This window comes from Chrysemys picta, chromosome 6 (genome assembly GCF_011386835.1).
Source record: "Chrysemys picta bellii isolate R12L10 chromosome 6, ASM1138683v2, whole genome shotgun sequence".
Classification (NCBI taxonomy): Eukaryota; Metazoa; Chordata; order Testudines; family Emydidae; genus Chrysemys; species Chrysemys picta.
This window is the reverse complement of record NC_088796.1, coordinates 85,532,763-85,550,079: the sequence shown is the minus strand read 5'-3', so window position 1 is coordinate 85,550,079 and position 17,317 is coordinate 85,532,763. Positions and strand designations below refer to the sequence as shown.

Genomic DNA, 17,317 nt, shown 5'->3' with positions numbered 1-17,317 from the left:
CAGCAGCACCTTTCTGCTTTCTACCAGCCCCATCTGTTCCTTCTCAGCTGGGCTCCATCAATCAGCCTTTCAATACCTGGCTCTCCCCCAAGTACAGACTATCAGGTTAATTAACCTCATTTAACTTGCTCTGCCATGTATGTGGTGGACACCCCGTCACAGTCTGTGTATCCTTTCTTCTTCTTTACTTTTTATTTTTGTATTTGAATCACTTGCAGAAAAATATGCTTCTACCAAACATACCTCCACGCCACCAACTTCACCTAAGCTTTCCCACTCTATACGCATATAAGAATGTCATCTCAACTATCCAGGCTTTGTGAAAGTCAATGAAGCCTGTATGCAGCAGGATTCTTCTCTGTGCAGTGCTGTTCTCTCTTCCTCCAAGAAGCAAGAGGCTAATAAAGTAATTATTATTATTAAATAGCACTTTATATTTTCAAACACTGCTTCTTTAATTCTCAGAGCACAGTGAGTAGTAACTGTAATATTGTTTCCATGTTAAAGGTTGGAAAAAGCAAGGTACATAGGGGATAACTGACTTGTTCAAAGTTAGATGGTCATTATACAAACCATTTTTAGAATCCATCTCCTCTCTGCTAGTGTCATGTTTTTTTCACTAGATAAAAATGCCCTTCCACTCCGGACTTTGTTCATTCTTTGCTAATAAACAAGATTGCATCAAAGAAAATACCTGACTCCATCAATTTCTGCTTCCAACTAGAACATCTCCAGAACCCCAAACTTTGACTAGGTGCTTGAGTCAAAAAGAAGCAACAGTCCCATATTACTACAGCTGATAAGATCTACTGGGAAGTGTGGAACAGTGATCTAAAAATGAATAACATAGCATACTACTACTCCAGGAGAGTCAAGTGACATGAAGCTTTTTCTTCTAACAATAAATAACTTTCAGAAAAGTGACTATTTTCTAGTCAAAACCATCCAACAAATAAAATAAACAAAAAAAATGTCCAGATTCAATACTACTGTAAATTATTTACAGCAAAAAAGTCTCCCTAGGGCAAAGGCAAAAATAAGATCTAAAATGAGGAACATTAATCATAAAGGATAATTGAGATGTTTGAGTCAAACTCAAAAACAGTTTCTATAATGTTGTTGTGTGTTAGAAAATTTCTGCTCTTATTCAAGATCTGCTTTTAATAGCTGTTAGTCCATATTAAAACTGTATTCTTTGAAACAGAAAACAGAGTTATTGATTGAATATAAGAAAAGAAAACAGACCTGCCAATTGTTGTCACTATCACATGACACAAATACAAACTCAATTGGCATCGCTCTATACATAAATTAAAATTAAAACAAAAAGAAGGTAGGTTGATCATGAATGTTTTGGATTCTTGGCAGAAAAATAATTCAGATCAGCAGTAATACTGATCCTCAGAAACTTATTTTTTTTTTACTTTAAGTGAATATGCCTCTCAGTCTGCAGCCTCTAAACCTGTCTGGAACACAGCCAACATACTCAATTAAAACATCGACATAACTTATAAGAGATTGAGATTTGAACCCCAGTGCTTCTGATCACTTAGAGTAACTGTGACAAGGAAGTATACATTGACTAAGATGGACCTATGAACTTCTAATTCCAGTAAAGCATTCACTTCTATAAATTGTGGCACAAAGTGTATTTTGAACATACACTATATTTTCTTTGTTATTTGAATCTGGCTTCCTTAGTTGTCTGAAACATACAAGTTCTCATTTGTGTTAATTTTTTTTTTAAATATTACAAACCATATTACAGCTGGGGTAGGTTAAATTTGATGTATGCATTCATCTTTTCACCTCTGCTATTTTATACAAACTATCAATCATTGTGACTGATAAATCAGACTTATTAGATGTCTGTTAAATGTTGTATAAAAATACCAATGGATATCGAGTTCATTTCAATTGGCAGTGGAGCCATAAACCTGGCTATAAAAAAATCAGACATTTTAGATAAATATTATAATACCTCAATTTGCATATTGATAAATGTACATTACATCTTTTACACAAGTTTCCCCACCAACAAATCCTTCACTTCCATATTGCTGACACTGGAGTTTCCCCTCCATCCTGCATCTCATCTCTGGCTTCCCAGACTTGAATTTCCCATCACCTCCCCTTCAAGCCCTCTCCCCTTCTTAGGTTATCCTACATTTAGTATTCTCCATAGCCCACTATCTCTCCTCCCCACCCCCCCCAAAAATAAACCTCTCTCCCCCCAAACTGCCTACAGCCACTGAGATATGGACAAGACAATACCCTATACCACACTGTCCACATCACTTTAACCATTTCCTTCTGGTCATGGGCAGGATGGGGCTATGCTCTAGGCAATATCTATAAGGTTAGAGTCCTGCTACAGTGAGGTCCCTGGAGTGGACTGTGCATAAAATTGTCAAGAGTGCTCAAGTTATTTAAGACACATTAAAGTCAATGGGGCTTGCATGCCTAAATCTCTTAGGTACCTTAGAGAATTTTACCCCATAACCAAAGAGATGTGGCCTATATCACCTTACCTCCCCCTACCACCCAGCATTGTTTCTCTCCCAATTAGGGAAATGAATCAGCTGCTCAAGGAGCTAAAGAGTAGACACCTGAAATCTGGAGTTTCTTGGTCAACCAAGGAGATTTAATAGGTATAAATATGCATCAAGTTATTTTCCTCTGGAATAAAGTGAATGCTACAAAAGAAGCTTATATTTGTCCAGGTTTTAAAAACAATTTGAGTTTTGTCATGTCTACTTTTTTTGTTTCCTTTCCACGAACATTTTTACAAACAAGGTTACTGGCTGAAATATTCACCAAAGTATTCAAGATTGTCACAGGGTGTTCTACTCACCTCTAGGGGCACCTCCTTTTTGCCATGTCCGGTCAGTTCTGACACCCCCTTCTGCTGCTCACTGCATGCCCTGCCCTCTCTCTTTTGCTCCCTGCAACTCAGGGTACTCTTTCTTCATGTCTTGGCCTTCCGGCCAGGTCATTTTAGTCTTCCCCTTCCAGGGTATCAAAGTCTTTCTCTACTAACAGTCTCAGGCAGCCATCTCATGCACTGCCCTAATTGTACCACTTTCCCAGTGTCTAGTAGGGGAACCCAGGCCTGCCCACTATTCTGGATTCCAGTCCAGGGACCCTATAGCTGTGTGTAAGCATGCAGGACTCACCCCTGTGGCATCTCCTGCTGGTCTCTGTTGAGAATTAGCTCTCCAGCCATCAGAGCACCCTCTGCAGGCCGGTGCTCCGCCTTACCGCTGGCACCGTGTCCCTCCCAGGACCCCGGTGCCCATTTCTCTGGGTGCTGCCCCTCTGGCAGTAACCCCCAATCTCAGGGTCTCCCCTCCCATGGGAACCCCCAGCCCCTAGCCCCACCTCGCCTCAGTCTTGGCTACTGCCAGTCACCACTTAGCCCCCGCTCACTGGGGCAGACTGCAGTGTATCAGCCACTCATCACAGGGAAGGGGAGTTTGGACCTGCTGCCTCTACCTTGCCTACCCGTAGATTTCCTCCTGCAACCCAAGTGCCCCATTGGCCTTGCCCTAGGCCTGCAGCCTGGGGCTTTCCTAGGCCAGAGCTCCCCAGCTCCCTTGGCCCTTCCCCAGCCCTGCTCCACTCTAGGCACTTGGTTAAGCTCCCTGCAGCCAGGCCCTTCTCTCTCTGAATGCAGAGAGAGACTATCTGCTTGAGCTCCTTGCTCAAGCCTTTATAGGGCCAGCTGGTCCCTGATTGAGGCGTGACCCCAGCTGAGCCTACTTCCCACTCAGCCTGGGCTGTTCTCCCAGCGCTGGTTTTAACCCTGTCAGGGCTGGAGCGGGTAGCCACCCTGCGACACTAGGCAACTGTGGTCTGTTTTCCCTCACACCTTGTGCTCTTTCCCTGGACTCCTTCCTCCAGCTTCTTGCTTCCCCTGCCTCTCTGGGTGTGGGAACTAAAACTCCCTCCTCCGAGGGAGTGACTATAGACTACTTTCCTGCAGCCCCTTTCTGTTGCTAGCTTCCTGGTTTTATCCCAGTTCTGCCTGTTCCTTCTCAGCTTGGTCCTGACATCATTCAGGGGATTACTTAGACCATCTTATTCCCCTCAGAATAAGGACTACTGGGTAATTGGCCCCTTCACAGCATCATTAACCCCTTCCAGGCTGGTGTGGGGTGAACACCCTATCACAAAGACATTATTGCAGAACATCTGTGTATAGTGAATTTCAAACTTGCTATTGCGAGCATTAACTAATCTAATCAGGGAACAGAAATATACCATTGTGATCTATACAGCCAATCAAAACAACTCAGATACTGAACGCCTGCAACAAACTGTTTATGAATGGAGAGCTAGAAGTATTTGCAAAAAGTATTATCCTGCAAATACTTTTAAAATAATGGATTCACTTGCATAAATCACAGTCTGCTCACGGACAATTCACAAATAGAAAAAGATGCAAAAATTCATTGAATAAATTATTTGTAATGAATTATTCACCTGGCTGTGCTCTCCTCGTCATTCCAAGTGAAAAAACAGACTAAGCATATGTTACAGCTATCTGAGTACAGCACAAACTTCATTAGCCAACACTTCTCCACTGGCAGGTGTTGGTCATTTGTATCTCAGATGGGATTTTATATTCTAGCTTGGTCCCAACTTGGAGAGTTTTAAACAGATGATCATACCCGCTTCACCTCTGAATCAGCAAAGGAATGAACATATGCTATATTAAGGGCAGGAAAAGAGCCTATATTTTTATTGTATATAAAATGTTGTGATCATTTATTTGTTTCTGCTTTTATGCAATTTGTGACAATGACTAAATAAAGAGGCCATCTTCTGCAATATTATTAATAAACTGCTAAGTAAAAATAAAAGGGAAATGTAATAAGCTTACAAAACCTCCATCTAGTATTATTATTTTTACTTTAAAAAATTTTATTTCTAAATTCAGCTCAATAATAAATTACAGTGGAGACTTTTTGGAAGGCAAAAGCCTTTAAATACAAACCTTTATTAATCTTCAGGTTTTCTTTCAGTTTCCATCAGCCATCCACTTCCTTTAAGAGATCACTTTTTTCAATCTCCTGTGTGGCCACATAATACATGTTTCGGGTTACATTAAAGCATCTAGGGCCTGATCCTGCTGTCGCTTAATTCAGTTTTAAAAGTCCCACTGACTGAAGCAGGAAAGGGAGCATTTCTAATCTATTTATGTAGCTTTAGGCTTTACACTGCCACTCAGCACCACAGTATCTGACCCCTTTCCACATAATATCAGTATCAGTAAAAAAGTCTCTAGTGGACTTAATGGAGTAGCTGGATCTACTTTTTCAACTACAAACTACTTAGTTTGTTCTTTTTCTTTTGTTGGTTGGTTGAATTGTCTCTTTGCTACAGGGTGTTTGTTTTTTGCAGGTGGGGAGAGTAGTGTTGAATAGATGATGGTGTCAGTGTTGCGACTGCTGTTCTTGCTATGGAAGACAGGCATAGTCAAAGAAAAGCTAAAAACATGAGCTCATTAAAAGCAAAACAATCAATTGTCAACACATAGTAGCTCTGTGACAAAGGGCATCTATTTAGGATTTTTTGTTGTAGTTATTTGTTAAAAACACATATTCTGTGCAAAAGGTTATAGGGATTTTTTGTTTTGTTTTTATTTAAGATAGCAATGTCCTTGCTATGATAAACACTAAGTTCAGGCTATATTGAGCTTGGCAATTTATATGCTAAATTAAAACATATTAAGTACATTTTCTTGCCTTTCATGCTGGGTTTTTTTAAACATAAAAAATGCAGATGTTTTAAACCATAAGGGTTCATTCTGTAGCATTTTAAACATACTCTCTAAACTTACTGAAAGATAAATTACAAAGATTACTGCTAAGACAGGTACATTTTATAGGTTATGCAAGAGACATACAAACTGATAGAGCCTGAATATGTTTTCTTCTTGAGAATGCTATGGAGACACTGAGGTTGGTTGCAGTTTAGTTATTATGCATAAATGAATTATGCAAAGTTAATTTGAATCAGACTGTTTCTGGTGTCTTGAAAAACAAGTCAAAATATCATCCAAACACCTGATGTGCAAGCCATTGCAAATGTAGATACTTCAAAAAAGAGATCTATTAAAAATTCACAATGGCAGGCTGTCCTGCTGAGTCACATGAAGGGGAACTCCCCCTTTGCAAAAGGTAGGAATGGGGAAGTTGCCATTTCTGAAGACTCTCCACTCTGTGTACTGGACCCACGAAGGCTGGAAATCTGTGCATAAGGTGACCCAAGGGTGGCTGGGGCTGGAGAAATATCTATGCCATATACATAGTCCCCACCACCAGACTGACAGGAAATCTATTGAAAAGTTATTCCAACTGGAGGCTGGCAGTGGAGTCCATGGAACTCCCCTCCCCTCCCCTTGTAGAGGTCCCTGGAATTAGACTGCAAGGAAGCTGGAGTGAGGATCAGAAGTCAGGGCAGTGATACTTCCAGTTATAACATGAGCCAGGAAAAAGAATAAAGGAAAACAGCATGTGGAAAACAGGCCCCCGAATTTATCAGAAAAAATATTTTTACATTGTTTTAAGAGGCATTTTCAAACTGTATCTTCCACTGCATTTTCAAGACAGAGCTTGCTACTTGTGATTTCACTATGTGTAACAATCTGAATGCTGAACCCTGGTAATTTCTGATGTCACTTCTCTGCTTTAGGCTTATATTTGAGAAGATAGTTTAATAAATATTAATGGCACCTAGAGCAAAGCTTTGTAATGGATAAAGTGTCATGTCCTTGAAAAACAATGAATTTTGGAATTGTGGACATTTCTCACATCGTATATCAGAAAAGGAAACAGGCTAGCTGTAATTGGAAAATAATTGCAATTTTTTCCCCTCCAAATCGACTGCATGGCATAGTGATGTATCCTTCAGTGGGCCATGTCACTTGTGTACTATGCCTTTCTCCCCCGCATCTGTTGCAGTTGTTTGAAAAAATAAGATAGAAAAAATGTTTATCTTTCTAGGGCACAAAACTAGAACTTAAATATGGATGTACTCAGATTTGCAATACAGATCACTATACAGAGAAAATGGGCCCATTGTGTCTGTAATTATATCCTAAAAAATAGGAAAATGCAAGCAGGTTGAAGAGTGTTTTGAAAGACATATAGTTTCCACTGTTCAAATGCATTAACTGTGTAAAGTAATATAAAGGAACATCTAAAATTAATTTGAACAGAATTAATCTCTTCCAAAGATTAAATGAACTCTTTATAAAAAGTCAAAGTCTTATCAAAATATGTATTTTATTATTAATAAGAGCTGCTTCATTAGAGAATTGCAGGCTGGTTAGAATTATACCAAGTTTCAAAAAAAGATGTTAAGATTGATCCTAGGCATTACAGAGATAGGCAAGTCTTATTTCGGCACCAAGAAAAACAGTTGAGAAAATAAAGTACAACAGAGAAAATCTGCCCAGGTTGTGCAAAGGGAAATTGTGACTGACATATCAGAATGCCTTGAAAGAGTTAATAAAACATAAGAGAACAGAACTATTAGCTATACTCTCTAGTCTTTCCAAAAAGCTTTTATTACAGAATCTTTAAGAGTAAACAGAATGCAAAAATGACAGGTAAAGTCTTTTCATGGACCAAGAGACAGCAAGTAGGGAATATGTTTAAGTAGTCAGCTGACAGAGTAGGACGAGATCAAGGGCCAGACTGTCCCCAGCCCTGTATGGGTGGACAAAGGGGACACAGACCCAAAAGCAAGTCAGCAGTAGCGCTGAGAGCACAATCCTAGCTCAACAACCACAACTCCAGATGCTTAGCTTGTCAGCGGTGATAGTCTGCTAAAAATGGATGGAGATGGGGGGAGGAGTCCCTTGGCAGATGAGGTCCTTCGCTGGAGAAGACAATGCTGCACCCTTTCTAAGGCTGTTCCCGAGGCCATATGCCCTTTGCTCTCCCCTGCAAGTATTGTGCATGTCTAAGGCACAACATCTCTGGGACTTGTCACCAGGATGCGGAGCCTCCACCCCAGCCCCAATATCAGTTGCTTTACAGTTCAATTTAGACTCAATAGTGGCTATTCAATATTAATAAATAACACTTAAAAGGAACCAATTAGTGAGACATTAAATTCTACTGAAGGAATAAACATATTTGTTATTCAAGATTGGAAAGAATTTTCACAAATCCCAGAAAGACTCCACAAACATAGAACAATTGGGCAACTTGATGGGAGCTGTAATGAAATACAATGCAGGGTAATACATATTAAAAGGGACAATGTACTGCAAACTCTTTGCACACACTGATGAGTTCTGATTTACTTATAAACTCTCAGGGGAAGGGTGTGTGGGAAACAAAGCAAAAACTCTAGGAATCACCATAAAAATCCCAATGAAGCTGTTTGCCCAATGCACGGTGGTAGTCCAAAATGAAATAAGGAATCACACAACCTGTTCTCCTTTCTCAGATGAGAAGTTCCAATGATTTTAGAAGGGGATCAATTGTTTTCAGAGGACAGAAAATAATACAGAAAATATAATGAAATTATAAATTGATGTGATGAGCTTAACTTGAATCCTGCATTTAAAGTTGGTCCCTTCATCTGAGAAAAGTCATAATAGAACTCTAAAAGGTCAAGAGGACTACACAATAATTCAAGGCATAAGAGCTTCCATATAAAGACCAAAATTATATTACTTAGTTTGGAGAAGAGAAAAGTAAAAGTTTGTCTAGAAATAAAGCATATAAAGAAAGAAGGGTATTGGGAAAAAAAAGTGTTCCTGAGTTCTGAATCACTACTCCCTCAAGCCCTGCCTCCAACCAGCACATTACAATCAGTAGAGTGTCCCTTCTGACTAAGTTTGAGGAACGGGAATTGATGTCTTCCTTCTCCACCACAGCAACAATTAACAATTAGCTTCCTTCATGGTGCCCCAGTTCCAATATCTGCAACTGCACTTAACAACCATGGACAAGAGTTTGATGTTTCAATTATAATGACCCCAGTAAAATAGTTACCATCACTGACATTTAAAGTAGCCCTGTCAGGTTTCAGAATCAACACCTCATTGTAGTGTCCAGGCAGTTTACACCTCTCAGATTTATTGTTTCAGTCTGTCCACAGACTCCAGAAGACAATACTGTAGCACTTACCATTAAATTCCCCCACTTGTGAACATAAAAACTAGAATATATATTTGTTTTCTTTTTATGAAAACACATGCTGGGGCCCAAGTATGTAGCAAATTCAAAAAAAGATAATTATGCAGCAACTTATGCCACTGCATAATCACATTATACCATACACAAGGCCTTGGCAATAATAGAATGAAAAGAGCACTTAAAATCAAAAGTCAACAAAAATTAAAATGTATAAAATGAAATACATTTTAACACATTTAATTAACCTTTGACACTCCCTGCAGTAAGAAATTATTGAAATGAGAAGTTTAGGAAATTGAAAAATGAATCAAACATGTACATGTGTAAGAAGAGGATAGGCGTTACACTAGGCAGGATCCAATTTCAGTACAAGGAGTATCAATATTCTTGCTTCATTGCACAAATTGATAGCCACTGAGGATCAAGAAAAGTTCCCCCCTTTGTCAAATATTACAAAAATGCATGCGTAACATCGACTCTAGAATTACCTCTCAGGTGCTGAGCATCCTCTGCTATCACTGAAGTTGGTGGGAGTGGAGGGGCTGAGCACCTTTTAGGATGGTTTTCTAGGGGGTTAGGGCTCAAAATATCAGAAACAGGATTTAGTTCTTGTGCTTGCACTTTTTTTTAGAAAGCCATGGTTTCCTTTTTTTGTTTGTTTTTTTTAAATCTTTGACCATATGAAATAAGAAATTTAACTACTTTAATACAATAAAAGTGACAGTGAAGAAAAACCACCACTCCACTGTACATAGCAACACAAAAAGGATTGTGCATCACCTTTTTATTCCTCAGATCACATCCTCTAGACTTTTTAATGGAATAATGTGAATTTAAACAAAAATTATCTTGTAGAAAGTAAAATTAAGAGTTATCTTTAGCTACACCTCTACCCCGATATAACGTGACCCGAAATAACACGAATTCTGATATAACGCGGTAAAGCAGTGCTCCGGGGGGGTGGGGCTGCGCACTCCGGCGGAGCAAAGCAAGTTCGATATAACGCGGTTTCACCTATAACGCCGTAAGATTTTTTGGCTCCCGAGGTCAGCGTTATATCGAGATAGAGGTGTATTTATTTGGATAGCCCTTTCAAAGTAATTCTTTAAATTCCATTGCGCTATATCTATTGCACATGCTCCAACTTATCCACTGAAACTCAGTGCCTATCATTAAAGAAACATACCCAGATGATTTCTTCTTGATGATATTGTTTCCAGTTCCTTCCACTGTCACTGAACATCAGGAGGTAGCTTGTTACCCAGTCTGAACTCCCATATCCACCTTGGGTAGCAACCGCAGAGATCTCAGTTCTCTCACCAAGATCAATCTGGAGCCACTGATATTTGTTGGACACAAGAGGAGACCAACCACCAGCTCCTTTGAGAGTAAAGGGAGAAACAAAAGAAAAAAAAGAATAGAATAAAAGTTGTAGAAAGATACAAATTATTAATTCATAATAGGAGTAAATATCAAACCAATGTATAAAAAGACTAATTAAATTCACACTACAGATGAGCTAGAAATGATATATTCACTATTACTTGTGAGTGCCATTAAAAAAAATTGCCTGAAACAGTTTGAATGGAGGAATCTGAGCAAAAAATACTAAGATATATTGTGATTTTGCTTTACTGCCTTTTTTCCCGTTGTCATCCTGTATCCCTCTTTTGCAATGGACTTTTCAGTGTACAGTATATGTTTGTTAATTATAATAAGGCTCTTCACTTAGACAATGTCTTCATGCCAAGGTCTCAAATTTTTTTTACAAACCATAATTTACAAACCATAAATACAAACCATAATAATGTTCCCATGAAGTAAATATTTATGTCTATTTTTATGTTGGGTAAACTGAGGTAAGTGTATGGAGGGAGTTTATATGATTTTCCAAAACCACCAGTAAGTCAGTAGCTGATTCAGGAATAAAACTAAGGTCCTGATCCTGCAAACACTCATGCACATGCTTAATCAGTAAGGCTACTGACAGGAGAAAAGTTAAGTATATACATAATTGTTGCAGGATCAGGGCCTACAACCTGTACTCTATCAAGAAACTAGTACACTTTGGGCACTATATAAATAGTGGTAGTCATTCCTAAACAGAACATTTGATTTGAAAAAGAGTTAAGTTTATGTTGGCTTTTTTTTTTACTTTGAACTTTGGGGTACAGATGTGGGGACCCGTATGAAAGACCCCCCTAAGCTCATATTTTACCAGCTTATGTTAAAACTTTTTTAAGGCACAAATGTTTTGTTCGTTTGTTTTTGGATGGTATCGCTGCCACCACCAAGTGATTTAAACAAACATTTAGGGAGGGGCCACTTGGAGCCCTATCCCCCCCCCCAAATAATTTTAGATGCTTATATTTTAGGTAGGGTTTTAGGAAAGTTTTTTTTTTCCTGCCCTGGTCCCTCTTTGTTTGAAGAGAACAACAAAGAGAGCCCAAACAAAAACCTTCCCTCACAGATTTGAAAGGGTTTTTTGTTTTATTGGGGGTTTTTTTGGTTAGGTGCCAACCAGGTTATTTGAGCTTTTTAACCCCTTATAGCAGTTTTGGCTCGAGGAGCCACCCAGTAAGGTTGGGCTTTAAGGGGTTAAAAAGCTCAAATAACCTGGTTGGCACCTAACCAAAAAAAAACCCAATAAAACAACAAACCCTTTCAAATCTGTGAGGGAAGGTTTTTGTTTGGGCTCTCTTTGTTGTTCTCTTCAAACAAAGAGGGACCAGGGCAGGAAAAAAAAAACTTTCCTAAAACCCTACCTAAAATATAAGCATCTAAAATTACAAAAATTGTAAGTAATAGCAAAAAAGAGAAGTGTTAAATTATCTTTTGTTTTAGCTTGCAAATTTTCCCTGTGCTAAAAGGTAATTTTATTCCTGTTTTATAACTAAAAAGCAAAATAAAAAAAAATCCTCTGGGTTTTAAATCTTTTTATTTACTCTGTAAAGTTATCTTCCATCCCAATTTTGCAGGTGTAATTCTTTTACTTTTTTTAAATAAAATTATTCTTTTAAAAACCTAATTAATTTTCAGTGTCCTAAAAACCAAAAATTTGGTCTGTGCTCACTTTGCTAACCTAACAGTTGGTATATTATTCTCAACCCCCCCCCTAAAGGGGGTAAAAGGGTTTGGGGGAATATTTGGGGGGGGATAGGGCTCCAAGTGGCCCCTCCCTAAATGTTTGTTTAAAAAATCACTTGGTTTAATTGAGCATTACCTGTTTTAATGGAGTGGTATGCCCATTTGGTTCATTCTGGGGTGGCTGAGAACATTGGCGTGAAGCTAGTGCACAGCTTCCTGATCTGTTGTTGCTGCATATGTTTGAGGGTTATTGAGAGGTTTACCTTTTTCACACCACTGTTACTTTTTTTTTTTTTTTTGAAAGTAGACACCTTAAGGCCACTTAGTGTTATTTTCTCCCTGGGCTGTAAACTGACAAACTTTTGATTTTTTGGAATAAAAAGGCTTTAGAGAATTAACATGGTACACTTTAGGCTTTAGGTTTGAGGTGGGGGATGCTATGAGATAGTTAACAGCTCCCAGGCGCTCTTGGACTGTAAATGGCCTGTTTTATGACACTTTTATTTTATGGGCCTGGAGCACCTTCAAGACCATGACTTGTTTCCCTATTTTGAAGGAACACTTTTTGGCATATTTATTATACCAGGCCTTTTACTCTTTTTTAGCATCTTTTGGGTTTTCTTTAGCTAGGGCTAAAGAGTTTTGGAGGGTGTTTTGCAGGATGTTTACAAAGTTTAGAATGTTAGCTCCTGGAGAAGGCGTAAACCCCTCCCATTGCTGTTTCACCAACAGTAATGGCCCCTTAGCCTCACGGCCATACATAAGTTTAAATGGTGAAAACCCTAAACTGGGATGTGGTACAGCCCTGTAGGCAAAGAGCAACTGCTGCAACGTAAGGTCCCAATTATTGGAGTGCTTATTTACGAATTTACATATCATGGCCCCCAAAGTTTCATTCAACTTTTTTTACCAGGCCATTTGTTTGATAGTGCTAAGGGGTGGCAACCAAGTGGTTTACCCCATGAGCTTCCCAAAGGGCTTTTATGGTCCCTGCCAGGAAATTAGTACCCAAATCTGTAACAATGTCAGAGGGTTAACCTACCCTGGAAAAATATTTGTTAATGCCTAGCACACACTTTTAGCCCTGGTGTTGCTTAGAGCTACTGCTTTTGGCTATCGGGTGGCAAAATTTATGAAAGTCAGTATGTACTGCTTTCCTTTGGGTGTCTTTTTTGGAAAAGGACTCAGAATATTTACAGCTACTTGCTGAAATGGAACCTTAATTATGGAGAGTGACTGAAGAGGGGCTTTGACCTGGTCTTGGTGTTTTTTTCACACTTTAACACACTTTACAAGACCGGACATAAGTAGAAATGTTCTTGCTCACTCCCTCCCAGTGGAAGGATTTTTCCAAAGGGTTTTTAGTCCTGTTTACCCCAGCATGGTCACTAGGATTATTGTGGGCTAACCTTAAGAGCTTTACCCGGTACTTAGTTGGAACTACCAACTGTCTTTGAGGATGGCAGTTTTCCTGGTGCCCACCAGAAAGAGTTCTCTTGTATAAAAGTCCTCTTTCTACAATAAACCGTGATTGAGTAGAAATGCTGAGAGGCGGTGGGTTGCTCAGTGCTGCTGTCCAAGCTCCCTGAAGGCTTTCATCTGCTTCCTGCTTAGCCTGGAACTGTTTCCTTGATGCTGGAGACATCAGTGTCTCACTGGATTGTGGACTTGGGATTGGTCCCTCTGGAAGTGATGTAGGTGATGGGGCTGTTTTTGTTGATTGTGAACTGCTCTCCGCTGGTGCACTATGTTGTATTTTAGGTTCCCGATGAGCCTTTTGCATAGGTTTATCTGCTGCTGCCAGTGCAGGCTCGGTGGTGCCCTCTGGCATTGGAGTTGTAGATGGGTTTGCAAGTGCTGGATTCAGTGCTGGTGCTGGTTCTGGCTCGGTCTCTGGGACTGGATCCACTACAGCTATTGCAGTCATTGGCAGGATATTCAGTTCTACCACCTCAGTCTGGGGCTCTGGTAACACAGACGGGGCCCTGGTAGAAGGCTCAGGAACAGGGATAGGTGTGAAGGCTTGCTTCGCCTGGCTGCAGGTGACCATTTCCACCCTTTTGGCTAGCTTCACATGGTTGGCCAAGTCTTTCCCGAGCAGCATGGGAATGGAATAATTATCATAGACTGCAAAAGTCCACTTCCTGACCAGCCCTTGTACTGGACAGGCAACTTGGCTATAGGCAAGTTTAAAGAGTTTGACATGAAGGGTTGAATTGTCACTTGGGCCTTTGGGTTAACGAATTTGGGGTTCACTAAGGATTGGTGGATAGCTGACACATGTGCTTCAGTGTCCCTCCATGCAGTAATCTTTTTCCCGCCCACACTCACAGTTTTCCTTTGCTCTGAGGGTATTTGGGAGGCATCTGGGCCTGGGGACCTTTGGTGTGATTTTGGTGTAATGAACTGCAATTTGTTTGGGTTCTTGGGGCAGTTGGCCTTCACATGCCCCAGCTCATTACATTTAACACATCGCCCAGCTGACTGGTCCCTGGGGCGAGGTGGGTTGCTGGAGACTGGTAGGTGGGACGATAAGGTGTTTGGGGGGGGGTGGGTTGAGATGTAGGTGGGGCCTTAGGCTGCCCCCAGTGGTAGGGTATTGTTTCAGGTTGTCCCTTCTGATATTTGCTTCAACTGCTACTAACTTTTTTTCCCCCCCGCCACCTCCACCCATTTGGTTCCGATTTCCCCCACCTCGATTACAGTTTTGGGCTTCCTATCTAGGATGTACCTTTTTATTTTCTCAGGAACACCCTCTAAGAACTGCTTTATTTGCATTAGGAAAGGCAGATTTTCCAGAGATTTAACGCTTGCTTCTGATATTCAGGCATCCCAATTTTTTACAATGTGGTAGGTGTGTTGGGAAAATGCCATGTCTGGTTTCCACCTTAGGGCTTTGAACCACTGATGGGCATGCTTGGGTGTTAGCCATTCTAATTCTGGCCTTTTTTTAAAAAAAGTTTGTAGCGGTTTGTGTGTTCCTTAGGCATTTCAGCTGCCACCTCTGCTAAGGGTTCACTGAGCTGCGGCCTCAGCTTCACCATATACTGGTTTGTAGAGATGCTGTAAACAAGGCAGGCCCTTTTGAAATTTTCTAAGGCCGTTGTATTATTGCCTACCTTGTAGGTTGGGAATTTTTTTGGAATGGGGAGCAGTACCTGGAGAAGGATTGTTAGGGTTATCTGGTAGACCCAGCTTAGCCCTTTCCAGATCTAAGGGCTTCAGCTTTAACGCTATATCCAAGCGTTTCGCCTCCATTTTCGTCTCCAAGCGTTTTGCATGTTTTTTTCTTCTTCACTTCCAACTTTTTTTGTTTTGCGTATTTATATTAAGACATATATTTTGTTTCAATCATTTATCTTTTGTTTAATTTCCCACAGCCCTTCTTTTCAGCGGGGGGAGGGCGAGGCATTTTTTCCCCCTTCATGGACAAACTCCCGTGGAAAATATAGAGACCTGGTATGTGTTGTTCTGAATTAGGAGCCCTAGGCAGGTTCCTGTTGTCTCCAATCACCTCCTGGACACTTTGTCAGAAAAGATTTCTAATACAATCTTCTTTATTGCCCATTGTCCCTTGCTGCAATAGTCTCCATTGGGATTATCTGCACAGAGTGTGCCTGAGGGATCTACAGTGAGGTTTCAAAAACAAACATAACACAAGTACTCTTTATGGGTAACATTGCTGACATAAGTGGTGCAAATAACTAATAAAAATAAACCTGACTGGATAATCCTGAATACTACTCCTTGTAGTATTAATTACAACTATGAAAAATCCCTTAAATATTTATTGTGTGCTGAAAGCTGGGATTCTCATTAAGCTTTGCAATTTTAGCCCAATGTGAAAAGTTACCATTTCTTCCACCTCTTCAGCCCCAAACCCTTTCCTTTATGAATCTGTATTTTCCCATTTTGCTCTAGCAGCACTGTGTCTTTTGGAGCCACTTGACAGGCTAATGGAGTGTCCCCTGCTTTGTACTCTTCTGCACATCAGTCTGCCAGGGACCACAATGTGGGCAAACACCACACAGTTCCTATCAGCCAGCTGTTGGTACTTATTGAGTTCCAAACACCCATGCAACACTTGGGTTACCATATGTCCGGATTTTCCCGGACATGTCCGGCTTTTTGGGCTTCAAATCCCCATCCGGGGGAAAATCTCAAAAAGCCGGACATGTCCGGGAAAATCGGGACATGCGGGGGCCGGCGGTGCTGGGCCGGGGGCCGGGGCCAGGCCGGCGGTGCTGAGCCGGGGGCGCTGGGCCGGGGCCGGGCTGGCGGTGCTGGGCCGGGGGTGCTGAGCTGGCGCTGCCGGGCCGGGGGCCGGGGACCGGCGGTGCTCAGCCGGGGGTGCTCGGCCGGGGGCTGGCCCGGGGCCGGCACCCTAGGGCCCGAGCCGACCCCGGCTGGAGACGCCGGGGGGGCCAGACTGGGCCGCGCCTCATCCCCCCACCCCCGCCACCTGCTTCAGGCTTCCCGCGAATCAAATGTTCGTGGGAAGCAGGGGAGGGGGCGGAGTTGGGGCGGGGACTTTGGGGAAGGGGTGGAGTTGGGGCGGGGGCAGGGCTGGGGACGGGGGTGGGGCCCCGTGGAGTGTCCTCTTTTTGGACACTCAAAATATGGTAACCCTATGCAACACTTACATCTAAACCTGCTAATTAAGGTATAGGATATAAACATTTTAAAATGACTCATTTTTGAAAATTTTTAGATAAGCCTAATTCTTTTTAGAATACCCCTGGCAAATAAATTTCTTAAATGTGATAGTTAAATATTGAGACTCATTTGCACATGATGATAAAATCTAAGAAACTGACCATTTTCAACAGTTGTTAATATGCAGACATTTGACTTATGAACTCTCATTCATTACCATTTCTGTCAATTTCTGCAATGTTTTTCATCTAATATTATTTGTAAAGTTAATTTGATGTCAAATGTGTTTTACGTTGAACTTCGTGGAATGCAATACATTTTGCATTATTTTTTAAACAGAGAATACATTATGCAATGTATTTTTGCAAGATAAGCCACCTTAAGGGATTGGACAGAAAGTCTTCTTCATCAAA

At 40.8% G+C, this 17,317-nt stretch overlaps 1 protein-coding gene across 2 annotated transcripts in view; it reads right to left on the bottom strand.

Moving 5' to 3' along the window:
* The window catches only part of CNTNAP4 (contactin associated protein family member 4), a 479,082-nt gene that overhangs the window by 208,190 nt on the left and 253,575 nt on the right, over positions 1 to 17,317 (bottom strand). For both annotated transcript variants that reach the window (XM_065599352.1, XM_005309700.5), the window contains exon 3: positions 10,348 to 10,541. In XM_065599352.1, coding sequence (XP_065455424.1) covers positions 10,348 to 10,541 — 194 coding nt within the window. The remainder of the gene's footprint in view (positions 1 to 10,347; positions 10,542 to 17,317) is intronic.